General features: G+C 45.2%; 2 protein-coding genes across 2 annotated transcripts in view; one reads left to right on the top strand and one right to left on the bottom strand.

Moving 5' to 3' along the window:
- Positions 1–18,253, top strand: part of CEP120 (centrosomal protein 120) — a 40,636-nt gene extending 22,383 nt beyond the window's left edge. The window contains exons 11-21 of the mRNA XM_061553517.1: positions 1,401–1,550; positions 2,564–2,746; positions 3,349–3,445; positions 4,304–4,459; positions 5,403–5,492; positions 6,816–6,908; positions 7,496–7,657; positions 9,918–10,040; positions 10,615–10,713; positions 14,910–15,055; positions 16,832–18,253. Coding sequence (XP_061409501.1) covers positions 1,401–1,550; positions 2,564–2,746; positions 3,349–3,445; positions 4,304–4,459; positions 5,403–5,492; positions 6,816–6,908; positions 7,496–7,657; positions 9,918–10,040; positions 10,615–10,713; positions 14,910–15,055; positions 16,832–17,150 — 1,618 coding nt within the window. The 3' untranslated portion in view covers positions 17,151–18,253. The remainder of the gene's footprint in view (positions 1–1,400; positions 1,551–2,563; positions 2,747–3,348; positions 3,446–4,303; positions 4,460–5,402; positions 5,493–6,815; positions 6,909–7,495; positions 7,658–9,917; positions 10,041–10,614; positions 10,714–14,909; positions 15,056–16,831) is intronic.
- A 5,066-nt stretch (positions 18,254–23,319) lies between these two features.
- The window catches only part of PRDM6 (PR/SET domain 6), a 63,930-nt gene continuing 60,810 nt past the window's right edge, over positions 23,320–26,439 (bottom strand). The window contains 1 exon segment of the mRNA XM_061553510.1: positions 23,320–25,317. Within this exon segment, the coding sequence (XP_061409494.1) occupies positions 25,203–25,317 (115 nt within the window). The 3' untranslated portion in view covers positions 23,320–25,202.

Genomic DNA, 26,439 nt, shown 5'->3' with positions numbered 1-26,439 from the left:
CGATTTAAACTGCATGGTTTTTAGAAGTGTTCATTGATTAATGTTTGTGCAATATTTTCGATCCCTCATATGATACAGTTGTATTTTCTATTTGAGTCATTGCTATACTTTGTTTTTCTTTTCTTATTTCGGTGACCCGGGCCAATTTTGGAAATCACACTGTCTAGGTCTCTCAAGTTCTCACTTAGGTGGAAGAGTTAGAAATAAAATTTGCCCTTCAGTCTGTCAGTCCAGTGACAGAACTTAACCAATTTTGACATAGAGGATCAAGCAATGGCTTATTAAGAAACCAGCGACAGCTGTTGGTGATGAGCCGTTTACCACCTATGACCTTTGCCATAGGTCAAAAATGTGACCAACATTTTTACCGTGCTAACCTAATAAGTGGGGCACCGCCTGGTGGAAGAAATGGTTCGTTGCACCCCGTGTCAAAAGTTACCTTGCAGGTCAAAAATGAAGCTCAACAGGGATTCAGTTGGCTGTTACTCTGCAGTTTTTATAACAATAGTAGTTTTGAAAAAAAATCAAACCCCTCAATGGAACAGGCTGGTTACAGGCTTGTAGCATAAAAACATCATCACCAAATAGTCGGTTATTTAAAGCATTTCAGAATGGGGCATATTATTGGAGAAATGTGGACTGCAAGCATTTGTAAAACTCCAAAAGCAGCTCATCTGCAAAGTGGCCTGGAGGTGACAATACAGGAAGTGAACCTCTGAACGTATCTGAGTGGACTTTTATCACCTTGTATGCATGGATCTCTCGGTATTCCGGTTTTCTTCCACATGCACACTGATTATACACTGTGTAACAAACTTTTTTTTTGGTCCTGGATAGTAAGTGTTATTTCCTAATTGCTTATGCCTCAAAAGTACAGAAAATAGCTATTCCCCACAAACTTTGCTTTTGTGACCAAGACAGTGAGTGATATTTTGAAATGTACCTATTTTCAATGAGAAAACGTGTGCATTTGTGTCTTTCCTTCACATAAAGTGCTGGTCACAAAAGCAAAGTTTGTGAGGAATAATAGCCATTTTCTATACTTTTTAGGCATAAGCAATTAAAAATAACACTTAGTACCCAGAAACAAAAAATTGTGTTACATAGTGAATTATTAACAATGAATTAACTAAATATACATATTAATTTTTTTTTTAACCGATTGATGGTTTCTGAGATAAATTACATTACTATTACTACATCCCTTAATTAATACTTCATTAATGGCAATAAATTGTTAACTTGTGAGTACATTAAGTAAAGTGTGTCCTGACCATCATCTTCATTGTGTATGTAACAGCTGTTGTGGCAACGCTCCATATTGGTAAGTTGATTTTGGAATCAATGTCTGATTCTCGTGTTTCCACCACCATGCGCGCGTGGCTTCCCTGGTTCCACAGGTACTCGTACCCGTTCTTTGGCAGCGCTGCGCCCATCATGACGAATCCTCCGGTGGAAGTTCGGAAGCACATGGAAGTGTTCCTGCCACAGTCCTACTGCATGTTTGAGTTTGCCACCCTACCCCAACAGCTGGAGGACACATTCTACAGGCAAGCCACGACGCGTGCTGATGCCGGAATTTGCATTTCTCTCGGTGTAACAGGGATGCTGCCGAGGTGAAACGGCTATCACACTGGACTCGAAGTGGTCGTTGCTTCGATCTCCTGGCACCGCAGTTAACACATGTTTCTAGAATCCCCCCCCCTCCTCTGTCCACCCAGCGATATAAATGGGTCCACCGTGGCTGATAAAAAAGACCGGTGTGGTAAAGTGTTAGTATTTTCACCACTTTCAAGACATCTGGCCAGCATGGAAGGGCAAACCAAAATATCCTCCAGGGTGGCTTCTGGAGCTGTTTATTGTAGAGGCCTTCTGCCAGCAGTGGCCTAAGCCGTTCATTTGAGAGGCTGCATCTTTACCTTTTACCCTTGGCAATGTGGCATTGCCGGTTACTACAACACGTTTCGTCACGCTGATTTTACCATTGTGCTTAAACGTGCACAGATGGAAATTTTACTGTGTGCATTAGTGATGGATGTTATGGCTTGTAAAGTTGCAGGAAAGGTAATAAAACATTCCTCCGCCTTTGAATTTGGTACACCAAGGTTTCCTTTAAAGCCTGCTTTCACACTTCATTAACACATGTGAGAGCCAGTCCTTACTTGTTTGCTGTGTACTGAACCCACCTGGTTATGTAACACAATAACCTCCATTAGATGGTGTTCGTTAGGGTGGTGTGACTTTATTGGATGGTAGCAAGCATTGGCGGTCAAGTATTGATGGGCCTCCAAATTTTTTTGCTTCTTTTGCCTTGGCTCCATATCCACTCCAAAGTACATTTTGTCCAGTGATGCGAGTGTTATCTTCAGGCCAATGGAACAAATGAGACGGAAGAAGCAACACTCTTATGAGACAGACATTACAAACGATACGAGATAATCGATTCTCAAATGGAATTCCAGCACCGAATTGTGACAATTCACAAAATCACGAACCAAGCACCGGCCGGTGGATCGTAACGTGCCAACGCACGGTCGCCCGTGCCTCTGCCCCGCCGCCGCAGGGTGCCGTTGGTGGTGGAGTTGTGGCACCGCGACCGGCTCACCAAGGACAGCCTTCTGGGCGTGGCGCGCCTCCCGTTGTCCCACGTGCTCACGACGGAACGTGCACGATTCCTGGCGCCCGACGGCGGCCAGTGCTGGAGGCAGGCGTACGGCGACCGCGCGCCCGTGCTCGCCACGCACGGGTGGGTAAGGCGAAGGAGCTGCTTTTAAACCAACGCTAAAAGCACGGGGGAAATAGCCCACAATAACTCGGGCGCGGACACTTGGGAAGTTGTGGGTAGTTGTTGGTTATCGCTTAGATTGGAGATCATTGTGACCCATCATGTGCTGATGCTAACATACGTCTATGAGAGTGAATGAGCTCGCTTTAGTTAACAGATGCCTATGCAGTGGAGCAGCCGCACGTTTGAAGTTGGGGTTGGGCTACGAGCAAATGGTTCTCCCTGAGCTTATTGGTTAGATTACAGATTGGTATCCATGAAGTTGGCCCCACCCGCTTCGACACGGATAGGGGAGTTCTATTGCCTTAAGGTTATATTAAAGCTCCGCATATACTGACTATTGAGCCTAATGTTTCATCATTGCCATTGATGTCACCTTGCTGAAGGGAGAAAAATGCTGACGAAAAAAATACCATGATTTTTTTCAATGTTTATGGCTGTTTCTTTTCCATATCGAAATATGTTGGGGGTGTCCGGACAACGAGAATAGAGAAATTACACTTATCTCGCCTTTGTAAAGGTTAGAAATTCAAAAACTGTTAACTCTGCACATTTCCCTTCAGATCGAGTGAAAAAATCGCAGAGTTAAATTACACGATGACTCTCGAAGACCGCGGAACTGTGAAGACCCAGCAGGTCTTAATCTCAGAGCACTCGCAGGTAACCACATTGGTGTGACATCGTGGGGTGCAGTGCAATCAATGTCCTATAGAGGGTGGTATTTTATTGCCAGAGATTACACCAGTGGTTCCCAACCTTTCTGGCCCTATGGACCATTGTTATCATCTCCTAAAAAATCAAACTGCAGATCTCCACGCAGTAAAACATTGTGTTTTGTAAAAAAAAAGAAATCATAGTGTCTGCAACAATTTGGTGGACCACTTCCTATGGCCTTGTGTATGTATGTTGGACTTCTGCTTTAACTGTAGGCTCTGAATATACCTGTCTGGTTGCATATAATGTATCAAATGGAGCTTATTTGGACTTAAAAAGGTGCACTTGGCATTAACACAGCATATAAAGACTGTTTTTGTATCCTGGAATGAAATAGTTTGAATCCTTTCGATTTTAAATTGAATAAACAATGCATATTCCTATAAAAGTAAATATAAAGCCTAGTAATTTTTAATCCTGTAAAGATTTTTTTTAAACATTGTATGAATTAATGAACTTAACTATGCTGCCATGGTGTAATGTATAACACACGGCATTCACAACCCAAAAGTTGTTGGTTCGATCCCTGGACGTGGAACTTTAAATAATGGTGCAATTTTATAAAAATTTCCCCACCTCTGACCACCCAGCATTATTAATCGGTCCGCTACAGTTCGACGATCGGCAGATCGGTGGGGTAAAATGTGGGCACTCCCACCTCTTCTGAAAGGTTTTGCCAGTGTGGAAGAGTAGGCCAAAAAAAACTTTCTCAAAGGACTGCCTGGAGCTTCCTTTATTGGAGGATCTTCTGCCAGCAGTTGCACTGAGCAAGCTTTTGCACGGCTGTTCCTTTACCTTCCCCAGGAGGAGCGGATTCCTCTCAGGGAGGCTGCACGTACCCGGCCCGAGCCGGCCCCCGCCGTGGCGGTGGTCAAGGAGCCCAGGCAGAGCCAGGAGTACCAGGCGGCTCTCGAGCTGGAGATGTGGAAGGAGACGCAGGAGGACTTATTTGAAAACCAGGTACCTAACCCAGCATATATATCCAGCACATCGTACACATTTTTGCTACCATCATAATTTACTGTTCGTGTCGTCCCTCCCTTGCGGCACATCTTGACGCACCAGAGCAAAGGATTCTTGCAGATAATAGCTCGGTTAGGTTTCGAAATTTCGCATATCTACACAATCCACTCGAGAGCTTTGGATCGCAAGCGTGCGTCACCCTGCCCGACTTATAATAGTGCTATCGAGCTTTTGGAATTAACGTTCTTCACAGTTGCTGATTATGCACTGTTTTTAATGGCAAAACCTGGGTGTGCTGTGATTATCTGATGATTGATCACTGCACATAGGTCTGCATGTGATTGCGCAGCAATGCAATGTGGGCATGGAAAATTTTTTTAAAAATGTTAATCAAGTGCAGCAGCCAATGACTTAACCATTAATGAAATACATGGTACAGCACTGGTGGTTTTCATTATATAACAGAAATCTAAAATGTAATCATTGCAGGGTTTTTCTGACACTGAATAAGTGTTTACCTGCGAATGTAGCCTTGTTAAAAATCAGAAACTGCCCTGTTTTTCTGTGTTGATTCGTAACCTCAGCGCCTCTTAAATGAGCATTATTCTCTATAAATACAAACCAGACTTTAAGGCAGGTCCCAGGAATGCCATGCGTCTCAATTAGAAATGTCAATAGCTGTGAGCCGTGAAGTACAAATGCTTCTTGCTTACTAAGGCACGTCGGTACGACAGCCATATCTAACTTCAGTTGAGGAACTTCATTTTCAAAATGTATTGTCAAAAAATTGAGTTCATTTTTTGTTAAACATTTTGTATGCAAATTGAACCACGTGACAAGTGCTCTCACATTAGTAGGTGTTGTTTTGCTTGTGACAGACGCAATGAATTGCAGTTGCATCTTCGGCGGCGTGCGATTACCGATCGTTGTTTGTTAACAGCTGAAACAGAAGGAGCTCGTGCACATGCAGGCCTTGGCGGAGGAGTGGAAGAGAAGAGACAAAGAGAGGGAAGCCTTGGTCAAGAAGAAAGTACGTGAATCCCACTGTGTGTGTTTGTTTTTGCGGTTGTGCATTGTAGCTCTCCTGTGTGTGTTTTTGGGGTTTTGTGCCCGTGTGTTGTGCACCATGTTGGCTAACGTTTCGCTCCACGTGCTGAAGAGGCTCCCCGGCACGTGGGGCGAAACATGGGACATCTCGCATGAGGTCGCAATGGGGTACCCGATACCCGTACCCTACCCGATACCCGGCTACCCGTACCCGGCCGGGTATGGGTACGGGTACCCGTTTGCGACCCTGGTGCGGCCGGGTACGGGTAGGCCGTGAGTCACTGGTGAGTAACCGTTTGTCACTCATTTCCCAACGTCTTGTCTCTTCTCACAATTCAAGTTCCTAGAATCAACCCACCCGCGCCTGCAACATGGATTCATCCCAGAGGTCGCAATCGGGTACCCGTACCCTACCCGATACCCGGCCGGGTACGGGTAGCCGGGTATCGGGTAGGTTACGGGTACGGGTACCCGTTTGCGACCCTGGTGCGGCCGGGTACGGGTACGGGTAAGGAATCAAAACCCGTTTGCGACCTCTGCATCTCGCCGAACAACACGTGGTGCGACCCCAAAATGCATCGGGGAGCTATAGGTGAATCCCATTTTGGTTGTAAAGATAATTATTTAGAAATATATATAAAAAATAAAGTGATTACACGTGTGTGAGTCACTTTCAATGAAAATGAACATCTAAGACGAATAAGCACTTCTAGTAAATGTGCCTCGGATAGTTCAACGCTTAAGCAATTGTGTATTGGTCATAAATCAAGCTAGTTACATCATTGGTGTTTTCCAATTGTACTGTATGCAAGTGAAACTTGGGTGATCAATTAACTGTCGTACTGCAGAAGACAGTTGCGTAACCCTTGGACTGCGAGAAGAACCCGTGAAAGTTGACTATCAGAGAGTGCTGGAAAAGCTAAGAGATGTAGCTAGGTGTGATGGAGAAAACGAGGAGACTGTTTGTGTTTTGTCAAGTGGAAGACAAAGGGAATAAAGGATTGGTCCTAGGTTCAGTCGGTCGGTTTAATGGTCAGGTGACCGGTCTGTAATGGGGGCTCTGGACAATAAAAGATGGACTGACTCATTTCTGAAAGGGTCTAAAGACAATAGACCGGTCTCTGATGACATCCTGACACAATGATAGACAGAGCAGTCTTTGGATCGTGTTGTAAATGTAACACCGCCTGAAAGTTTACCAGTGGTAAACAAAATGCCAAAATCGCACAGAGTGGGGTAGCTTCATCATTGGGGTGAGGGGTGCTCGGTAATGAACAGAATGACTGACAGATAATTGTGTTGACAGGTTGCAGAGTATTCCATTCTTGAAGAAAAACTGCGGACGACGCTGTGCGACCTCGAGAGGCGGGAGAAAGAGCTCGTTGCAGGGGAACACGAGGTGAATGCCACAGATGTGCAATCCACAGTAGATAAAACCAGCCCTTGGTTGCACCCCTTACACACACAGCTGCTGAACATAACCTCGTGGATTTTTTTTTTTTTACAAACTGCTAAAATGCTATCTGTTTTCTGCATTAATATTGTGTTAAATGCACCTGATTTAATAAAACTTCGAAAGGTAAGCAGGCTTGAATTCTTAGTCCGTGGATGGGAGACTAACTAGGAATTCCAAGTGACAGTAGAACAGCAATGTTTTCTGTAAACTGGGATTTATCTGCCTTTATCTTGGCACTCCAGTTAACTTGCGTAACACTCGCGAAGATAATTGGTCAAGCATCCCAACAATGCAGGACTCTCCTGAAAAAAGTCCTGAGACACACAGAGACTTTCCTCGGTGAAGGGCATCATCAGCATCGCCTGTCAGGGCTACAAAAAGTCAATAAAAGTGGCCAGGGCGGATTTCTGTTCGGAACGCCGCGAGGCCACGGAAGTGCCGTATGAATGAGCAAGCGATCCTCGCTCTCTGCGCCGAGTGAGTGAGCGATTGAGCGATCCTCGCTCACCCCTTTGTGCCGCGCTCTGCAGCTCCGGCAGCTGCAGCGGGAGCTGGAGGGGGAGCGGCAGCGTGCGCAGTTGGAGGCGGCGGACCGCGTGCGCCGTGCGCACGAGGACTGCAGTCACCAGATCGAGCTGGAGCGGCTCAAGTTGGCGCAGATGGAGGAGGCGCGCGGCCACTCACTCACGCAGGTGAGCGTGCCCTCGTGTTCATCTGAAACTTAGATTGAAAACTAATTTCTTTAGAAAGAAGTTCAACATGCATACATACAGCGACCTCGCCTGGTAGACAGGAGGCTGCGTGGGTTTGATCCCGGCCCTGACGCCTGTTGTATATTTGGAGATTGTGTACCTCTCTTTCCGTGGTCGCAGAGATTTTTCTCCAGGTCTTCCGATGTTTCCCTCCACATGTAGAAACATTCGTTTAGAGTATTTGGCTGCAATAAATTTCCACAAGATGAGCCACTTGGTTGAGCTCATCATTTGTGGCCAAGTCGCTTCTGAAAAAAAGCTATATAGCTCAGTGGGCCTTACCTGGTAAAATAAAAATTGTTTATTCTTTTTTTCAATGCATTCACGCGGGTGAGCTCGCCTGATGTCCTTATGCAGTTGCACTCGTGCATACGCACGTGCCTGCATAAACGCATTTACTTAGTTTCGCTCACCCACTTGCGTGCGCAGGTAAACTGGCCTATGCACTCACGCTGATGCGCTCAATTACGTACCACGTGAGCCCGCCCACACTGTCATGCAGTTGCACTTACCTGCGTCCACGTGCCAATGTGCTCAACTATCCCCACATACACATGTGCGCACTCAGGTGTACATGCTCGCTGGTTCGCGCACACCAGTCTGCGCTGTTGCTGCTTGTTCCACAAGCCTAGGTGTTTCCGCATTCTTTGCAGTCACTGAAGTTGTTCCCTTGGCTGTGCAGCTGCTGTTAGATTGCTCAAATTAGTTTCTTACTCGTTGAAAATCTAATTCTCTCCGTATGTGTAAAAAATGTATATACCACAGTCAGGTGGGTCCAGGTCATGTGTGGTGGGTTGAAGTGTGGGTATTCACATATTTTTCAAGACTTCTAGCCAGCGTGGAAGAGTAGGCAAAATACCCTCTACAGAGGGTCCCTCTTGAGCTCCATCTCGTGGAATCCCTACCACCAGCAGTGGCTTGAGCAAGCAGTTTTAGCAGCTGCATCTTTACCTTTTTGGGGTACTTTTTTTTTTGAGACCATAAACTCACTCCACTTGAAAATGCAATTTAATCATGGGTGGCTGCCCAGATTTGGACACCCGATCTCAGCAGCACTGTCTCAGTGGTCTGACATATTAGTCTCCTGAGCTACCCGGTCAGCCACCTCACTTGCTGCAAAACTCTGCTTGGCTCACGAGAAACAAAGAGCATTGCAATGTCAAATTAAAGCATCGAAAAATCAACAGTGTAAAATTCAGAGAAGGTTTTAAGTTACATCGACACAATTACCACACGAATGTAACGTACAGTCACTTTTAATGCTGTGCCTTCGTCCTTAATCCATTCTAATGTACGATTTAAATCAAAAGGATTTAGTACAAATTCATAAGCTTTACACAGCTGCACGGAAAATATCATAAATTGATGTCAATGCTGGGATTGGTATAGGGTTCAGAAAATGGAATTTGCTTTTGCCATGGGCATGGATCTTTAAGTGAATGCAAACTCCACATTATTCGGCACAATAATCAATGCAATGTTTTATGGAAAGACTAATTGGTTGGCACAGCATCAATCGATAATGAAACATATCTAGCACATTTTTTAACATAAAAATTTGCATTTGCCGGGAAGTCGTGGCATTGTTATCATGACAAGATCGAGAACAATATTGAAAATAATTTCCCATAAAAAATATGCATATGATTAATTTAAAAAATTTCAGTGCCTGATCTCTTGCAACAAATACATTCTTCTTGGCATTATTAACACTCATGTGGGGTCTACTGTCTTCCTCGTACTTTTTATCCACTTATTTGTGTTCTGGGCCATCTCCAAGTCCACTACACAGTCCTTCGCACGCTGGTTACCAATTGGACCACCTCTTAATGCCTGTCCGACCCCACCCCGGTGGTTTCCTGTTCATCACCTTCTGATGTGATTCGCAACGAATTAAATGGTCACAGTTTAAAATTCCACCCAAACTCAATCGCAAACACGCCTCGTACTCATAGCTCTCCCATGTGTTTTCGGGTTCTCCCGCGTGCTGTTCGGCGTAATGTCTGACATTTGGCTGCATGCGCTGGAAACGTCGGACATCGTGCCAAACAACACGCATTGCGACAGGGGAACCCGCTGGAGAGTCATGCAACGCAACGGAGAAAACCCCCCCAATAGTTCACTAAACACTTGCAGCCTCACTTTCCGTTCAACCGCTTGCGCAGCACCTGACTTCCTCGCTGCGTGCATGCGAGCGCAGCTGCGAGAGGCTGAGCAAAGGCATAAGGCGCTGGAGCGAGAGTTCCAGCAGTACCGCGAGCAGCAAAACGTCAAGCCAGAAGTCCGTCTTCAGTCCGAGATCAACCTGCTCAACCTGGAGAAGGTAAGAGAGTGACCAGAGGCGACGGGTGAAAATATTTATTCAACGGGGTGGCTTTGAAATGTTTTTTAAAGATATTTTTTAAATATTTTTTTTTGTACAATATTTGTTTTGGAAAATGTTATTCTGAAAAATAAAGTGTGCAACGTTGCCACTGGTAGAGCACGTTTCTGCTCCCAAGAGCACGGGTTCACTGATTGTATCAGTCCGCCACGTGATCTGCTCGTGGTGATCTTGCCCTCTGTTGTTTTTTGGACTTTAATTGTCTAAACGTATATGAATTTGCTCATGTTCACCGATTGCGTCAGTCTACAACGTGCGCTGCTAGTGGTGACCTTGCCTTTAGAGATTTGACAGCGTATGTTGGTTTAAGTGTTAGCCCGAGCCACCTGTGGGAGGGGCACACCTTGGCGCTTTTTTCTATCATGAGATTTAACCCCCATCAGTGCCGAAGTCGCAATTCTAGTGCCACGTGCAAATGTCTTCATACTCAACAAACACTCAGGTTTAGTGTGTTTGGTTGTCGATGTTTCCAAAATGCCATCGCTCGGCTAATCGCCATGTTTTTCCTGCACAGGTTGAGCTGGAACGTAAGCTGGATTCAGCCCTCAAGTCCAAGCTTCATTACAAACAGCAATGGGGTCGTGCGCTGAAGGAACTGGCCAGGATTAAGCAGGTACAGATGCTCCATCCGACATTGCACAGTCTTATTTTTCATTCAAAGCCATTCATCTTTTACCCACTGTACTCCACCTCAGCCACACGCCTTGGCAAAATGTTTCAATCGTCCAAATAGGCAACTGCGTTGGATGTGCTCACAAATAAATAAGTAAATGCACACGAAGAATTTGTGTATTTCTTGAAGTGCCAAATGAATCAAGGATTTGTCTCGCTTACCGGTAATTGACGTGGCAGCACAGATGGCCTTAATGAGCAGCCAAATACACCAGTTATAAAAAAAACGGAACATCTTTGTTTACGGCTGGAATGGTAAACCCATCCAGATCAGGAGCCACTCAGCGCTGAGGTTCGTCGTGTGTGGGATATCCTCCTCCGCAAGCGCGCACTAACCCTAACCCCACTCGCTGTGTGTTCCTGTCCACATTCCCATTCTCCCTTGTACAAATCTATCACATCAGGTGCCATCAGAACCCAACAGCAGCCGACCTAGACGTGACATCTTACAGCTGTTGGCAGCACTCGACTGTTACAATATTGCTTTGTGGCTCAGTCATTCGGTGATCACTATGACTAAACTAATTATTTGGGTGATGCTGCGTTGGCAGTGGGTGCAAATGCACAAATAACAAAAGACACATTTGTCAGTAACGCTGCATTACAAGGAAAATAAAAACATGTAATAGGCGACTAAACGAGTGAAACTACATGGTTCAGTAGACCGTTGAACAAAAACGTTACAGTAAAACAAAGGTTAATAATTGCACTTACCATTAGCATATTGTACATATATCCTTACATTGCATAAGGATTAATTATGGTTAAATTAACGACAGCGAGAAACCTAGCCTTTTTTCTGGTGTGTGGCATTATGCGTTATTAAACACAGCTTGTTTATAATTTGGAATGCTCCCAACACATACGATATGCACAATAGGCCTGGATGCTGTCCATAGAGCACATATGTTGTGGGAGATCAGTTGGGGGTTGTGGATGCTGTGGCTGGTTTCCAACAACGGTCGGGTTAGGGAGGGTCACAGTTTCCCCTATCTGGACACAGGGTCGCATGCAGATGACCCTCAGAGCTGAAGCTTTCACCTTTTGTGGTTGATGTACATAGTTCCGCTTATGAATTCCTAAAACGATTAGCAAGGCAGAATGGCTGTTGGCCCCCTTTATATATATACAAAAATGTGTGCTTAAGTACTCAGAATGTCCTACCTCTCCATCAGACTGATGGTGATTTGAACTCAAATAATTAATTGACAGTACCATGGTCATATGCACATTGCACTGCCAAGCGTTTGTGAGCTATCCTAATAGTAAATGCCACCACTTCTGGTCACCTGACCCACATCACAACTAAATAGTGTGTTTGCCTCAACAGTGTTGTTCATATTTTCTATATACAGCCCTTTTTTTTCTCTTTGTTGTAATTTTCACCCAATTGTATACCGATTGTGCCATCGGCGTCATGTCACGAGACAAAGCATCCATTCGGATCTCTCGCAGAGTCGTGCAATCCCAATAACACAAGCACATCCCTAGCATGCATACGCGCACTTTGTTCTGGACGAACATCGGGGCTGCCACGTTCAAGCTTTTTATTCTCACATTAGAATTTAAAACGTGAGTGCGTCCCACTCAAATCTGTTTAGTCTAATAGCATGATGTTTACACAGGGTATTATAACAATGATATAGTGACGCGTGCTTGCCAGTGCAGAACATTTCACGTTCTCTGGGACCAATGACCTTCTGAACGTGTCTTCTTTGCAACAAAAAAAAAATTGGGTCTGTTGTTCATCCCAGCTGGTTTTGCCGTGGCCGTTGCCAAATTCGAAACGTTTTTCTGTCGGGGAAGAAATATGTTGGCTCGCTCACGTTTACATTTTTTTGCAAACTCGCAGACTAACAGTGCTAACAGATCACGGAGGAGGGACGATTGAGGCTGTAAATTTCCTCGGCTTTATTACTGACAACGCAGGGCACTTGGTCAGATGCCACCAAAATGCATGGGGATATGAACCACATGGTTTTAAAATCGCATACACCACATTCCATTTTCTCGAATTTTTTAGAGACCCTGATATAAAGTAAAAACTCAACGTCTTCATTACATCGTCATATTTTACGTCTCGTCCTTGATTTAACTTCCTCGACAGTTGTTTTTGGCCAGACTTGTTTAAATTATCGTGCTTCCCCCCCCCCACCCTTTTGTTATTCATAAACACTGTTTCATGTATAGATTATGTAAGTATTAAACTAATTCCAGCATAACGGAATCTTATAAGCAGACTTAAATTTCCGTTGCTCGCTGTCTAAAACATCAAAGTTCAATGGCAGTTCCTAAAACATGGCTGTTTGGATGGCAGCGATGGCGATGTAAATTTCGTCTCGCATCTCTTTTTAGCGCATTTTAAATAAACGAAAGCTCGCACTCCGGCAGCGCCGCCCGCCCCTGTAATTCAGCTTACGTGTGCATGCACATGCTGAGCGTTGCAGAGGTCACGATCGAGGAAGCAGCGTGCACACAGATTAAACCCAGGAGGCTTTCTCCTTTTTTATGTTAACACCACTGCCTGACCATCTCAAAACCTCTAAAACAATCGTTTGTCTCACCTATCCATTATCCTTGCCCAGGACGGCCTCGGGGAACCAAGCCAAGGCCTGACGGCAGGGCTGAGTGATCGGCGCGTGTTGCCGCAGCCCTCTTTGATAGTCGCCCTGAAATTTAATTCTGTTATTTTTTTGCATGTAATTAAATACATGATGTGTGCGAGTGGATTTTACATGTTTGCTTAAATGAAGAAGAAAAAAAAATAGGAAATGTTAAAGTTTAAAATTATAATTTCTTCATCCATGTTATGTGCTGAACATGCTCCTATTCTTTCACTTGTGAATACGTCTCGGGAACATGCATTCATGTATTCAGTGGAGCAGGCAAGTAGCTATCACTTCTAGATTTGAAGCTTTCGTGACTGCAATGATTCATATTCTTAGGTTTTTTCGGTAAAGTCACGTAGGTAAAAACATTAAAAAGTAAAATAAAATAAAAATCACGACGTTTCGGAGGCAACACAAGCTTCCGTTTTCAGGTGGTACCGTCACAGCCACGACAGCTGTATCAAGTAAATGAGAGATTGCAGGAGCTACCACTCCGTTTATATAATGGTTGGAGAAGGTGGTGGGGCAAGGGCCGCATACTTTTTATTAATATGGTAAGGTGAGGCTTAAGACGAAGAATAGACTATCACTTGTACACGTATTTCCCGCAGAGGTCTTCTTAATCAATCCCAATCACACTGTAATGGAAAAGTGTCATCACTTTTTTTGCCCTATCAAAGTGCATTTGTTTTATAAACCAAAAGTATATCATGAACGATTGTATACGATAGACTGCAAGCACAGTTTCAAGTAATGAATGACTCCGCGCACATGCAGACACGATCATTGGGACAAGCACTGTTAGCAAAGTCCTATAAATGGTGATGTGGCACTTTGAATGGGTGGGTGGACCAGCACCATGCCCAGCCAGCCGGCGTAAGCGCTCCAGTGCAGTTAAAAATATAATTCCTATTATTCATCGTGGAATGAACTGCGCAGCCCATTCGGCTTCAAACGATTCAACCCCTCAATTCAATCCTCTTCAGATTTCGATGCATCGTTATGATTCCAAAACGTGATCTGATTAAAGATTAAATCCTATTTTTGCCTCATTTTACCAGTTTTGTTTACAACATTAGCCAAATGTACCTTCAGCATATTATTTTCATGAATTGTAAATGATCGATCTTGCTTCCACGATTATATGCGTGTTTTACGATTGTATGAATCATTTGTGATCAATGCATTGTTACAGAGGTAGTGTAACGATGCAAGTACCGTTAGTGAGTGCCTATTAAGGCCGGCAGGGCACACGAGGGTATGGGTGGCCAACACCATGCCTGGCCGTCTTTGTTGTTACCCCAGTGCTGATGTGTTTACACACTGCACCAGGTTCTCATTTAAGGCTGAGTTGCCTTAGGAGGCCCAGGACAGGTTCAGATATTCTCCACTGTTATTGGTTGTAAGTGGGAATTGAACTCGGGTCGCCGGATTCGTAGAGCAGTGCAGCGCTAGTAAACACTCACCCTTGCATCTGCTACTCAGCTCTGGACACCTGCTGGTGTGTTCCTTGTACCCGTCGCCCTAGAGGGAGCAGGAGAATGCTCTGGCGAGGCTACACAAGCAGCAGACGGAGCTGGAGCACATGAGACTGCGGTACCTGGCGGCCGAGGAGAAGGAGGTAGTGAGGGCCGACCGCCAAGAGCTGGAAGGCATCAAGAATGACCTCAACAGGTGAGCTCTTCCCTTTATTTCCTCCGGAGGATTACGTGTCCACTGAGCATAGATCACTACCTATGTACCCAGGTCGCTGTGATCAAACCATCATACCACTGCAAACGTACTTAGACTGGTACTCGCGCACAATGCATCTGCCCTGGACACCCGGTGGTATAGAGTTCTCAAGAGCCTTCCATCTACTCTGATCCCCCCCACCACCACCCCTCTTCACCTCACATCAATGGGCTTCTTAAGACCTAGCTCGGGAAATATAAAACAAATAAGCAGACGGTATGCCTCGCTTGCATAAATTATCGGCTCAAATTTTCCACCCTCTATACAGTTGTAAATGTTTTCATTGCGAAACCTTCGCTGTAGTTTTCAATATTTTCAACGAGCTATCGCTTCAATGACTGCACGGCAAATTTGTAATCGCTTCAATTTCCCTGGGTGGCTCTGTAACGCTACATGCTCTGCCTTTTTACCCTCCTTCCTGCTGAAACTACCGTGTAGCTCACAGTGTCTGGCCATGTGCTTTCTTGTCCGGAGACTAATTGGCCACCGAGACCCGCTGTCCAGTGTCTGCTTTAATCAGGTTTGATGCGTGGGTCTCGTTTCGGGATGGATTGCCAGCAGACTACAAGTGAGAATTCGCAGGCAGAGTCCGCAGTGCGTCGGATCCCCGGGACGGATAATAAAATAGTTTTGTAGAGCAAGTTTGGCAGCTTTGGCAGAGCTTGGTAATGGGGCATGACTAAAAAAGAGAAATTGGCACCTTCCCGTTGTAACCTGTTAAGCCAACTTTCAAGGGAATGCTCGTGTTGCTAAAACCATTATTCAATAAAGGCAGTCCTGTTCCTGTGCTCGCTAGACATTCCTCCTGGGACTTGCAGACAGCCGCATACATTCTGAACTACGTCCTTAGACGTGTAAAAGGGCAGCTAAAATTTGCGAATGCATACAAAGAATGCGTGCATGAGAAGTGGTAGGGAGGAGAGAGGGGGGTTTGCGCCTCACCCCCTGAATTGCGTACGGCAATTTGTTCTCGAACTTTGTTCGGTCCTCGCCTACGAACTTCCTTTGTGAGGCGGCGCTGCCTTTTCACACTGCGTCCTCAGTCAGCTGTTTGTTTTCACGCTTCTTCTAAGTCACCACGTAAATCATGACTTTCTCAACCCAGAAAAGCCAAGCCTATCAGTGGGTCATGACCCGCGGTGCGGGGAATGGCTGCGTTAATGATTTTGGCGCAGAGCTGAAGTCATTGAGCTCAAACGTTGCCTATATTTAACTCGAGACCATAACTCTTACGTGTAGATACAGTACGTACACGTGGGGCGGCTAGTATATTTTCTGAAAAACGGAAGTTAAAAGAATGCAAAGCCTCTATTTTAATACGATATCGCATGACATCAATACAATTTTCTAATAGGTGCATAAATCTCAGGCTTCAAAATAACATTAACGTTTGATGGTCAACATTTTTTGTAAAATGCTAATATCAGTCTTGTAAATGTTGACATCTGGTATATATGCAATGGTGATATATGTACATACAATGTAGTTTTCTTATGTTAATAATATATAAATGTGGTAGAGGAGGTCAAATTCTCTCATTAGGGCCTCTCTCAAGCTCCCTCAAGTGGAGGCCCCTTCTACCAGCAGCAGTGGCTTAGACAAGCAATTGCAGGGCTGCATCTTTATCTTTCACCTGCTATTTCACAAAAAACAGAGTCGCGTACAAACCTTGTGTGACTTGGGCTTGACATTTACTGCGCTCACATCTGCCCGCAGACTAAAACTTCAGGAGCAGCAGAAGGAGCCTGGACCGAAGCCAGCTCAGCTGCTGCTCGACACCGCTGCCGCCGGTGCTGCCCCGCGTGCAGCCATCGGGGGGCACGGGAGCGACGGCGCCGCCGAGGAGAGCCACGACGCGCACCTCACGCGCCTCATTGAGGAGAGGGACACGCTGCTCCGCACGGGCGTCTACACGCACGACGACCGCATCATCGTGGAGCTCGACCGGCAGATCCGAGATGCCATCTCGCGGCACAACGGCAACGTCGGCCACGCGGGCCCCACGGGCCCCACGGGCCACATCGGCCACACTTGAGGCGGCCACGGCAGCGGCGGCGGCAGCAGCAGCAGCAGCGTCTTTCTCACTGTGGAGAGGGGAGCAAGCCGTGTAATAAGTGGGATTGGCTCTGAATTCCCGCGGCAGACTTACCCCCGGGATGAGCCAGGAGTGGGCTGGTGACCACGCGGCTTTCCTTCTTTGCTGCACTCTTGTAAACTTGTCACCTGACCTGACAGCGGAACCAGTCGTGACGTTACGGAATTGACACAGGAGAAAGTCATCGGTGTCTCTCACTTTGGACAACTTCAGGGTCTTGTTTTTGTTTTAAAAAAAAAAACAGTTAAAATTACAAACATAATAGATCTTAGAACTGGGATCGCGTAACCTAACCCAAGCGTGCGTTAAGCCTTGTTAATTTTTTTTTATTTTGATCGCTTCCCTCCGGCCGTAGAGGGGGGGTGGGGAGAGGGTGGGAGTGGGGTAGAGCAGGAGTTGCCGTTCCCATGAAGCGTTGGGATAAGCCTGGCACGGCTTGAGTCCGCAATAAAACAGCCGTGCAAACGTGGCATTACACAGGCAAGAGACCTCCCTTCCACGGCTGCCACGTGCGAGGGGGCACATCTGAGGACCAAATCTGAGACCACTAACCCTCAATTGATAATTAAATTCAACACATTGTTTTACGTGGATAAAGCGTGTGTTGTGTAGCTATGCAGTTATTTACAGATCAATTTAAAGTTTTCATTTGGCGATATCTCCAGGTTGTTGAAAAAAAAACTTCCAGGAGGTGTGATTTCTATCTACCACAATCAGAGAGGTTTGTGTGTGATGTTGGTACATGGTCATGTCTATGCCCTGCAAGAGCTTTTATCACAAACACATGCCATTAATCTAACGGCTGAGTTCCACTTTGCATTACATTATTAGTTTTGCATTATGCGTCTCAATCAACACAAACAACTGGGAGTTAAACACTAAAATGTTGTCATTTTAAACATTCATGGATTTAAAGTGTGCGAATTGTAAAGTGATGTTTTCCCGAGTGTGTTTGATTTGATCTCGAGTTGTTCGGTTGTTTTTTACTTCTTGAGTTGTAAATTTTAAAGTATTTTTCAATAAACTTAAATGTTTAGTTTTAATTGTATTACAGAGCAACTCTGTTACAACCTTGATTGTATAACCCAGGGGTCGGCAACCTACGGCTCCGGAGCCGCATGCGGCTCTTTACGGGCTGCTTCTTGACGATATGTACGTATGTACAGTATGTACTCAGATGCATTGCGGCTCTTGAAATACTGAATTTTGTACCGAATTGGAAAGAAATGGCTCTTCTTGTTATTTTGGTTGCCGACCCCTGGTATAACCTATTGCATTTCATAGGTGAGCATGACCATTTTACAATGCTGCTTTCCTTACAAGATGCCTGCCCGTGGTGTAATGGTTCGCACACCTGGGCTTGCTGCTGTCCAAGTTCGATTTTCTGGCGCAACATTTATGAAGAAATTGGCAAGTTTCTTAAATCCCCCCTTCCCTCTGTCCACTGAGCTTGTTGTAAGTGGTACACCACAGTTAGTCAATGGGCAGGTCAAGTGTTGTGGTAGGTTAAAGTGTGGGTACGTCCAGTTCCAAGAAGTCTTGACTATCGTGTGAAAAGTCTGCCAACAATATCCTCGAGAGAGGCTCATGGGAGCTCCCTCTAATGGAGGCTCTTCCGCCAGCAGTGGTGTGAGCCGGAAATTGCAGGACTGTACCCATGACCTTGTTTACTTTTCCAGAAATGTTTTACAAAATAAATGATACTTGGCCATTTTTTTTGTCAACAATAACTAACGAGCCTTTTCGAATATCCTAAACGCTGCCCACAAGTACTTAGAAAAAAAAATCTACTTTTAGAAAACATTTTGGTGAAGTCCAGGCATTTCACTTTTCTTCAAGACGTCCTATCCGCCGAGCATTTGCTATCGCTGGGTGAGGGAATCCGACATCGATAAAAGCCGGTGAGCGCTCGTCCATGTTTCCAGCGTTCGTAGGCTCGGTGTGCCCTGTGGGGCTGCTGCTCATGGCTGCTGGAAGAGCTGATAGATGGCCTGGCAGTGCTGTGGGCTGAAGAAACATTGATAGATTTAAGAGCCACCCAAAGATGCCTTAAAGACGATCGCATAAATCCATGAAGGAAATGCCGAGCCAGTCCAGGGCGGTTTATCTTGCGCCCTCGTACTATTTTCACTCAGAAATTTCAGCCTCGATAAATATTGTCCTGTTTAGAAATTACGACCTGAATAAATTTTGACTCTTAACCTGCAAATGCAGCACGGTATATGTATGTTCCTAACATGGAAAACTTTTACTTTCTGAAGAATTGTGTTAAATTTAAATGTGGGGATACTCATGTGATCATGCTTTAGTAGACTACACAATGCAAATCCCACTCATTAACAATTAACTGATGGACCAATACATTTACAAACATTCTTAGAATTTATTTGTGGATTGTCACTATAAGTGCAGCTTTTGAACTCACATTTGGTTCAATAAGTGCGATTTTTACAATTATCCCTCTGAGAAGCTTATACAAAGCATTTGAATGTATATTTTTTAATTACAATTATTTGTGTTTTCAAGAAAATGGTGTTCGGGAGTAATTTAGGTGGGAACGAGTTTAAAGTTGGCGAAATGTGAAAGTTCATTTGTTTCTATTTCCTCCTGCTGTTTCATTTTATGATTTCTATAACACAAGGGGGAATGCATCCCAGCGGAGCTTTCGTTAGGGCCATTTTGATTAAGTGTCTGCCAAAATGCATTTGCTCTGTTGACATAATTTTACCTTTCAGTTTCCCCAATTTAAAATTATTACGATAAATATGTTTGCCTTTGCTGATTTATACTTGAACTTTTTTTTTTAAAGTAAAGTCTGCTGCCCAAAAAGATAAATAAATCATACGCAATAGAAAGAATAATAATTGCCAAAACTCAGCCTGACAGTTGCTAACAAGCCGACAGGAACCGAGGCAGAAGTGGCAGCCCATCTTTTGCGCGCTCCACTTTCACCGGGAATGATGTTGCGTCTTCTCTGCATTGGCGCCGGGCCCTGTTTTCACACCGTGCTGATAAGTGTGCAACCGTTTTAATCTCCGTGTCAAAACGCTCCGAGGGTGGTAGAAATGTAACGTAAAAAGCGTGGCGTAAGAACGGGCGCGTTGACACGGCAGATGGAGTGATATGGCACGTTTGTCCGCGGGGGGTTTCCGTTTTATGGAATTTGCAGCGAACGTGTGAGCACTGCGCTTTTCTCCACCACATTTTCCACTTCAGAACTATTATACTTACCCAGAATGTATCTTCCCCCACTAGCGGGAATAAATAAGTAGTTAATGGTGCGGCTTGGAAACGGTGGCATTCTGCCGAGACAACAAATGTTGTACCTAAATTTTCCCTGCGTGACAACAAAGATACGGTTTCAAATTAATCCCATTTATAAGGAAATTCTGTTTTCAAAAGGAGTGCATTTCCTTGCACACCCAATCAGTCTTTTGTTTCACTGAAACACAACTCTCCGCACGCTGACGCACACCAACGTGCTCAATGAACTCCCGGTGTCTCTTGATTATGAAATTGCGGCAAAGCAAGGTTTGCATTTCCTGCAACATTACATTCCGGAGTTGGCCCATTGTGCAGCAGCGTGATGGGTACATTTCGCTGGAGTCACCTAATACAATGTACACCCAACAAGACTTTTCAGGGTGAAGCTACACTTCACAAATATACCTGTACCACAGTGCAATGACAAAGACCTCCCGCATGGCCTTCGCAGATGTGTGGAGCAAGTGTTGTTAGCAAGCACCTAAGAGGGCAGGAACAGCGCTTGATGGGCTGGAATGGCTATAAAACCACGACTGACCACCTTTGTCTTCCCAATGTTGAGGATTAGGCGACGCATTGCGGCATGAGTTCATGTAAAGCAGAATTTACCTAGAGGAGGCCTGGGATCCGTTCAGATATTTTCGCCACTGATGTTGGTTGTGGCCCGGAATCTCACTCGCGTCAAAAATTTCCACTGCTGGGGTCAAAGCCTTCTTGTTTGACACCGTTTGTCTCTGGTCTTGTAAGTACAGCCCAGCTGCTCACGCACCACGCATCTCCACCGAGCTCCCTTCGAACTGGGCAATTGGCCAAACGGGATTAACAAATGAAATGAACTCAAAAACGAAACGCAAACTCCTGTGAGTCCACTGCTGGATGAAGACACCCTACGCCGTGTCGGTCATGAGGGCTCTTTGACCATCCTTCACTACACTGGTCAGTGCATGTGAATGAGAGCTCGATAGCTCATTGGATTCCTCCAGTATATAATCAGATTCGGATGTTGGTAAAAAGATGAAGGGTGGTAGGGGGGAGGGTAAGGAGTGCCGGACTGCTTTGGTCAGCATTTGCCGCTGATGTTAACCACCACGGCCAGGATTAAAATGGAGGTAACCGAGTTCAGAGCAAGCAGTATTGAGAGCTACTAAAAAATAAAACAAGGTCTCCCGTCCAATTCAAATTTGTAAAAAAAAAATAGGTATAAAAAATGCGTTACAGGACTAAAAACGCGCGTGCACAGTTCGCAGATTTTCTCGCCCTGCGTTCGTACGCCCTGTGACAATGACAGTCGCCAATGACCCGTTCGACGGCCGCTCCTCTTTTCCCCAAAGTTGCGAGTGCCGCCGTTTGATAACGCATTGGGCTTGCTCTGCCCAGAGGCTGGCACGGCAGGTGTGATGGCTTTAGTCACGCGAGTCCGCGTGCACGTGTTACCGCGCTGTGACAGAGCCAGACTTAAATGGCCGTAGCAAGAGTCTAGACTCCATAAAACTACATCCTTCCTGCCACCTTTTTTTTTTCTTCTGCCCATGTCAGGGCAGTCCGTGAGCTAACGGTGCTCATTCATCAAGCAGGGCTTAGCAAGACTGGGTGGTGGGGGGGGAAATGTGTTCCTAAGTAAGGTTATATACTGCAGCGGGCGTATAGATCTACGAAGCTGTTCCTAATCTGGTTGATTGATTCTTTCCACTAGCCAGATATGGTAATAATATGCAATCAGCAAGTGGTTTACACGCAATTTTTCTCCATGCCAAGATTGTTTTACAGGGCTTCTGTAACAGTGTCCTGTAAAAGTCGGCTGGATTTGCTTTTTGTGTTTTACTTTTTTTGATGTACAACTTCATATGATACACTTTAATCAGCGGGGAAAAACTATATTCTGCAGTTGAAGGCCGCTTTCCGGGATTTGTAAAACACTGGGAGAAATGTGGTCCATATTAGCCCTTGAATGATTTTGGCCTTAAACCCAATTACAAAAAATAATGGTATTTTAACAAAGATAACTTTCATAAGGGTTCTTTATTTTCCTAGTTTTAGTCATGATAATTATGCCCATTATGTAATACAGTAATACATCTTGAATTGCTGAATGTTAATAAATACACACTGAGCCTCAGTGTTAGAGGGTACTGTCGGAGCCGAAGAAATCACTAAATAATCTGAACTGCATTCAAAGATTTAATTCGTAGCAGCAACCCACAGAGATACATTACCTGCTGCGTATAGTTTTTTTGGTTGGTGTATGAACGGTTGTGCCTCTATGCTCCTGTGCCCGACAATGCACTGCAGTTCACGCACGCGCTAATGTAACGTTGCAGTTTTTAAACGTCTACAAGGAGAGATTTTGTGGGCGTTCGGATGCCGATTCCGGTACAAAATACCCCACGGAGCAGCGCGACCCCCGGCCCAGCATTTGGGAGAATTTTGTTTAAAATTGGCTCAGTTTTGTTAAAGTTGCTTTGTCGGTCCCAATTATCAACTCACTCTCCCCCCCCCCCCCCGAATGTCCTTCCTTTATTTTTTGGGCACACACACACACACAGACGCGTCGAGCAACACTCCGACACTGCTCTGTGCCAAGCAACAACATTTTTAGATGTTTCTCAGCCCGACCGTCGAGCGCGCACATTTATCTTCCGCCAAAATATTTAATCGCCCTAAGAATGGGCCCGTCTGGTTAGGAAATGTGGTAACAGAAGAAGAAAAGCAGCATTATTTAGCTCGCAAAAATGTGCCAAGATTGCTGGCAGGAAGGAGAGAAAATGTTATATACGGACATAACTTGAGATTAGGGCAGGGTTAGTTACTGTAAATTACGATTTTGTGTACTTTTTTTTGTCCGCCCATTTGGTCGAAAGTCTGTTGAGAATTTTTCTGAGTGCGACGTCGTTTCGCTACTTCGTATTTCTGTTACTCTCGAGTGTTTTCCTTTGCTTCGGCCCGACCGTGTTGTGTTTTTTTTGCGATCAAAGCGCTGGCCCGAGGAATCATTCGTCACGTAAAGGGCGTTCAATCAACGCACCTCCACGTTCAATAAGAAACACATGGGAAGAGTTTCTGTTTGTTTGCCTGAATGCCCAAAAAATAACTCTCCTCGATGATAAATGCCTTCTGCGAGGAATTACTGCTCCAATTAATCACTTGTAAACCAACAGGCATAATATTTTTCTTCATTTAGATTTTGCGCGAGAAATCAAACATTTATGTACAAAAATATTATGGAAACGCAAAACGGTTTAAGGGCACACTTTGTGTGTGTGTGTGTGCAGATATACATACATACGTGGGCGCAAACTAAAATGTACTTGACAATTTTAAAAAGAACGCTGCGTCTAAAGCAAACATCACATATTATTTACATTACTCATCGCTTTCTTAAGCAGCATTTTCTGTAAAAAAAAAAATTCATGAGCAGGGTCAAATGCTGCACTGTCAATATAAAAACACAACCCCACATCGAACGCACGCCGATCTGCATCACTCGTGTTCACAGGCGAGTGCACTTTGAGTCGGCATGTCTTCTTTGCAAAAGAGATCCGATTAAATAAGAATAAAGGTAATTTTCTCAATTTGCTGTCTGTTACCTGGGATTCCTTAGTCAGGACAAGTGTAATTAATTTACTTACAATACACATACCTGTGTTTTGTTTCCCCATGGAAGTACGCGCATATGTAATATAGCGCGCGCACTGAAGCAGAGGTCACGTACCACTGATTTACACTGGAAAGTTTTTTTTTTTTTGCAACGTTTCTCGGGAGAGCTGTAAAATGTGGAAGGTTTTGAGAAGTAAGAAAAGGGCTGGTGATTCCGTCTGATCGTTATCTTAACCGTTCACGAGCCCGCATACAACCGCCGTTTGTACAATACAAATTTATTCACAACACTAGTTTGTACAGCTTAGCAAACGCATTTTTGCATTTTGAAGTAAGGTAAAGTGTGAGCAGAAATAACGGGTACAGACATTCTCTGTTGGGTTCTGTACAGGTACACTGGTTTTGGCTACAACTTTTCTCTTTGGCAAAACTGACACCATTTTGTGCTTCCGCTTTTGCATTTAATACAGCAGTAAAATTAACACACGCGAAAAAAAACATCGTCTAAGTTCTTGACACAGAAGTGTTCATCAAACAAGAAAATAAAATCACTATAAATACCGTCGTATATATATATATTAATTCAGTCCTGGATGAAGCTATAAATGGCGTGAACGCGGGGTTAAAAGGTGTGGGTGTTTTATGTGATCGAGCCACTCACAGAGTTAAGTTAAGGTTGCATGCAATCTGCTACACTGCTAGGGGCAATGATTAAACTGTCACGTAGAACACCCGGGCAACTCCAGTGATTCAATCAGCTCAGCCCAATCGTCCCATTGACAAAGTCTTTCCCACCCCAGTGACAAATAAATAAATAATGTCCTCCGTGTCGACGAGGATCGATCCCACGGCTCGCCGGAGCGTTTGTCTCGGCCCTGCCTCGCTCTCTTCATTTTTTCCTCTTCCTCCCGCCCCCCCCAACCAACCACCACCACCACCCCCACCCCCAACCCTCTCGTCTCCTCTCCCGTTCTCCTTGTGCTTAGTTCGATGGCACTGATTGAAAAGTGTTGGCGATGAGGATCTTTGGTTGTCCGCCGTAAGTGCCGGCGACGTTTTAATCAGGGCGTTTAATTCCTGCCCGGTGGGCGGGGGTGGGGGGGGTGGCCTCCCCCCCCCCTCCCCTCCCGTCAGTCAATCCACCTCGATCGATTCTCCGCAGTCGGCCGGGGCCTTGCATTCGTTGGGCGTGCGCTGGTGGCGGCTCAGCTGCGTTGCCTGCGTGAAGCTCTGCTCGCATCGCTCGCACCTGCCACGGGGAGGGGGGGGATGAGAACGGCCGTTTCTTAATTCATCATCATCGTCGTTATTATTGTTGTTGTTGTTGTTATTCATGCTATGCTTGTGTACCCAGGAATGTCTCACTTGAGTCTCATGCCTCTCTTTTTCTGGGAGGGGGCCTGTTTCAGTAGGTGGGAGGGGGTGTTGGAGGGGAAGCGATTGTTGCTGTGCACAATCCCAATTGAGTATTGTTTCAAATTTGGCAAAATTGGACCATGACGCCGGAACATCATGGCCTCTTGTTGTGAATGACATCTCGGGATATTTGACATCCGATGCGAAGCAGACGGCTTCAACCACGAACCTTGGCAACATGCAGCAAACGGGCTCCCGCTCGGTCATGTCACTGCCCCATTAAAAAAAAGAGAGTAAAAAAATGGCGCAATTCACACGTGGTTGGTGAAAAATAGCGAGAGGAATTGTCCCACACATTCTCAAATATGGAACAAAAAACCGACGAGTGCGTCAAGAAGCGCGGGGAGATGAATGCGCGCGTGGAATTGCACCGGGAGGCAGAAGGGGAAGTGTGTGGATTGGAGAAGACACGAACGTTACAGACATCATATTGCACGTTCAGTGAAGTAAAGAGTGCCTTGGGGCAGGACACGTCGCTCTAAGGGATGATGGCCGGTGGTCAAGACGACTCTCGGAGTGGTAGCCAAAAGAGAGAATAATAAAATAGGCTCGTGCACACGGCTCCCCGAGGGCTTGCGGCATCGTAGGACAGCGAAAAGATGGCTATGGCTTTGAGAAGCCTTTACCCATCAGGGAGTCAATCATGGATGATAACGATGGTCGTATACGCACGCAGAGCTCTGCTCAAACTCATTCGCATCGATGGCAACTGTTTAGACACTTTAAACAGGTTTTAAGTCGCCACCTGTGTTTGCGAGGTTTATCCATATACAGCATCGGGTGGTCGCGGTGTATCGCTGTTGGCTTTGAGCAGGTGGTGTTGTGTCACAGAGAAGGCTTTGGGGTTTAGGTTATCTGCCTACGCGTAAGCCTATAAAATGTGGATGCTATTCTTGCTTGTCTGGAAGTCTTGCCATGGGTTTTTAGTTGAAGACAGACACCGCAGATCGCGATC

Source organism: Lethenteron reissneri, chromosome 18 (assembly GCF_015708825.2).
Source record: "Lethenteron reissneri isolate LAM-NWPU_2019-01 chromosome 18, ASM1570882v1, whole genome shotgun sequence".
NCBI classification, from domain to species: Eukaryota; Metazoa; Chordata; class Hyperoartia; order Petromyzontiformes; family Petromyzontidae; genus Lethenteron; species Lethenteron reissneri.
Note: the sequence above shows the minus strand (reverse complement) of the source record. Positions and strands in the feature narration are given on the sequence as shown.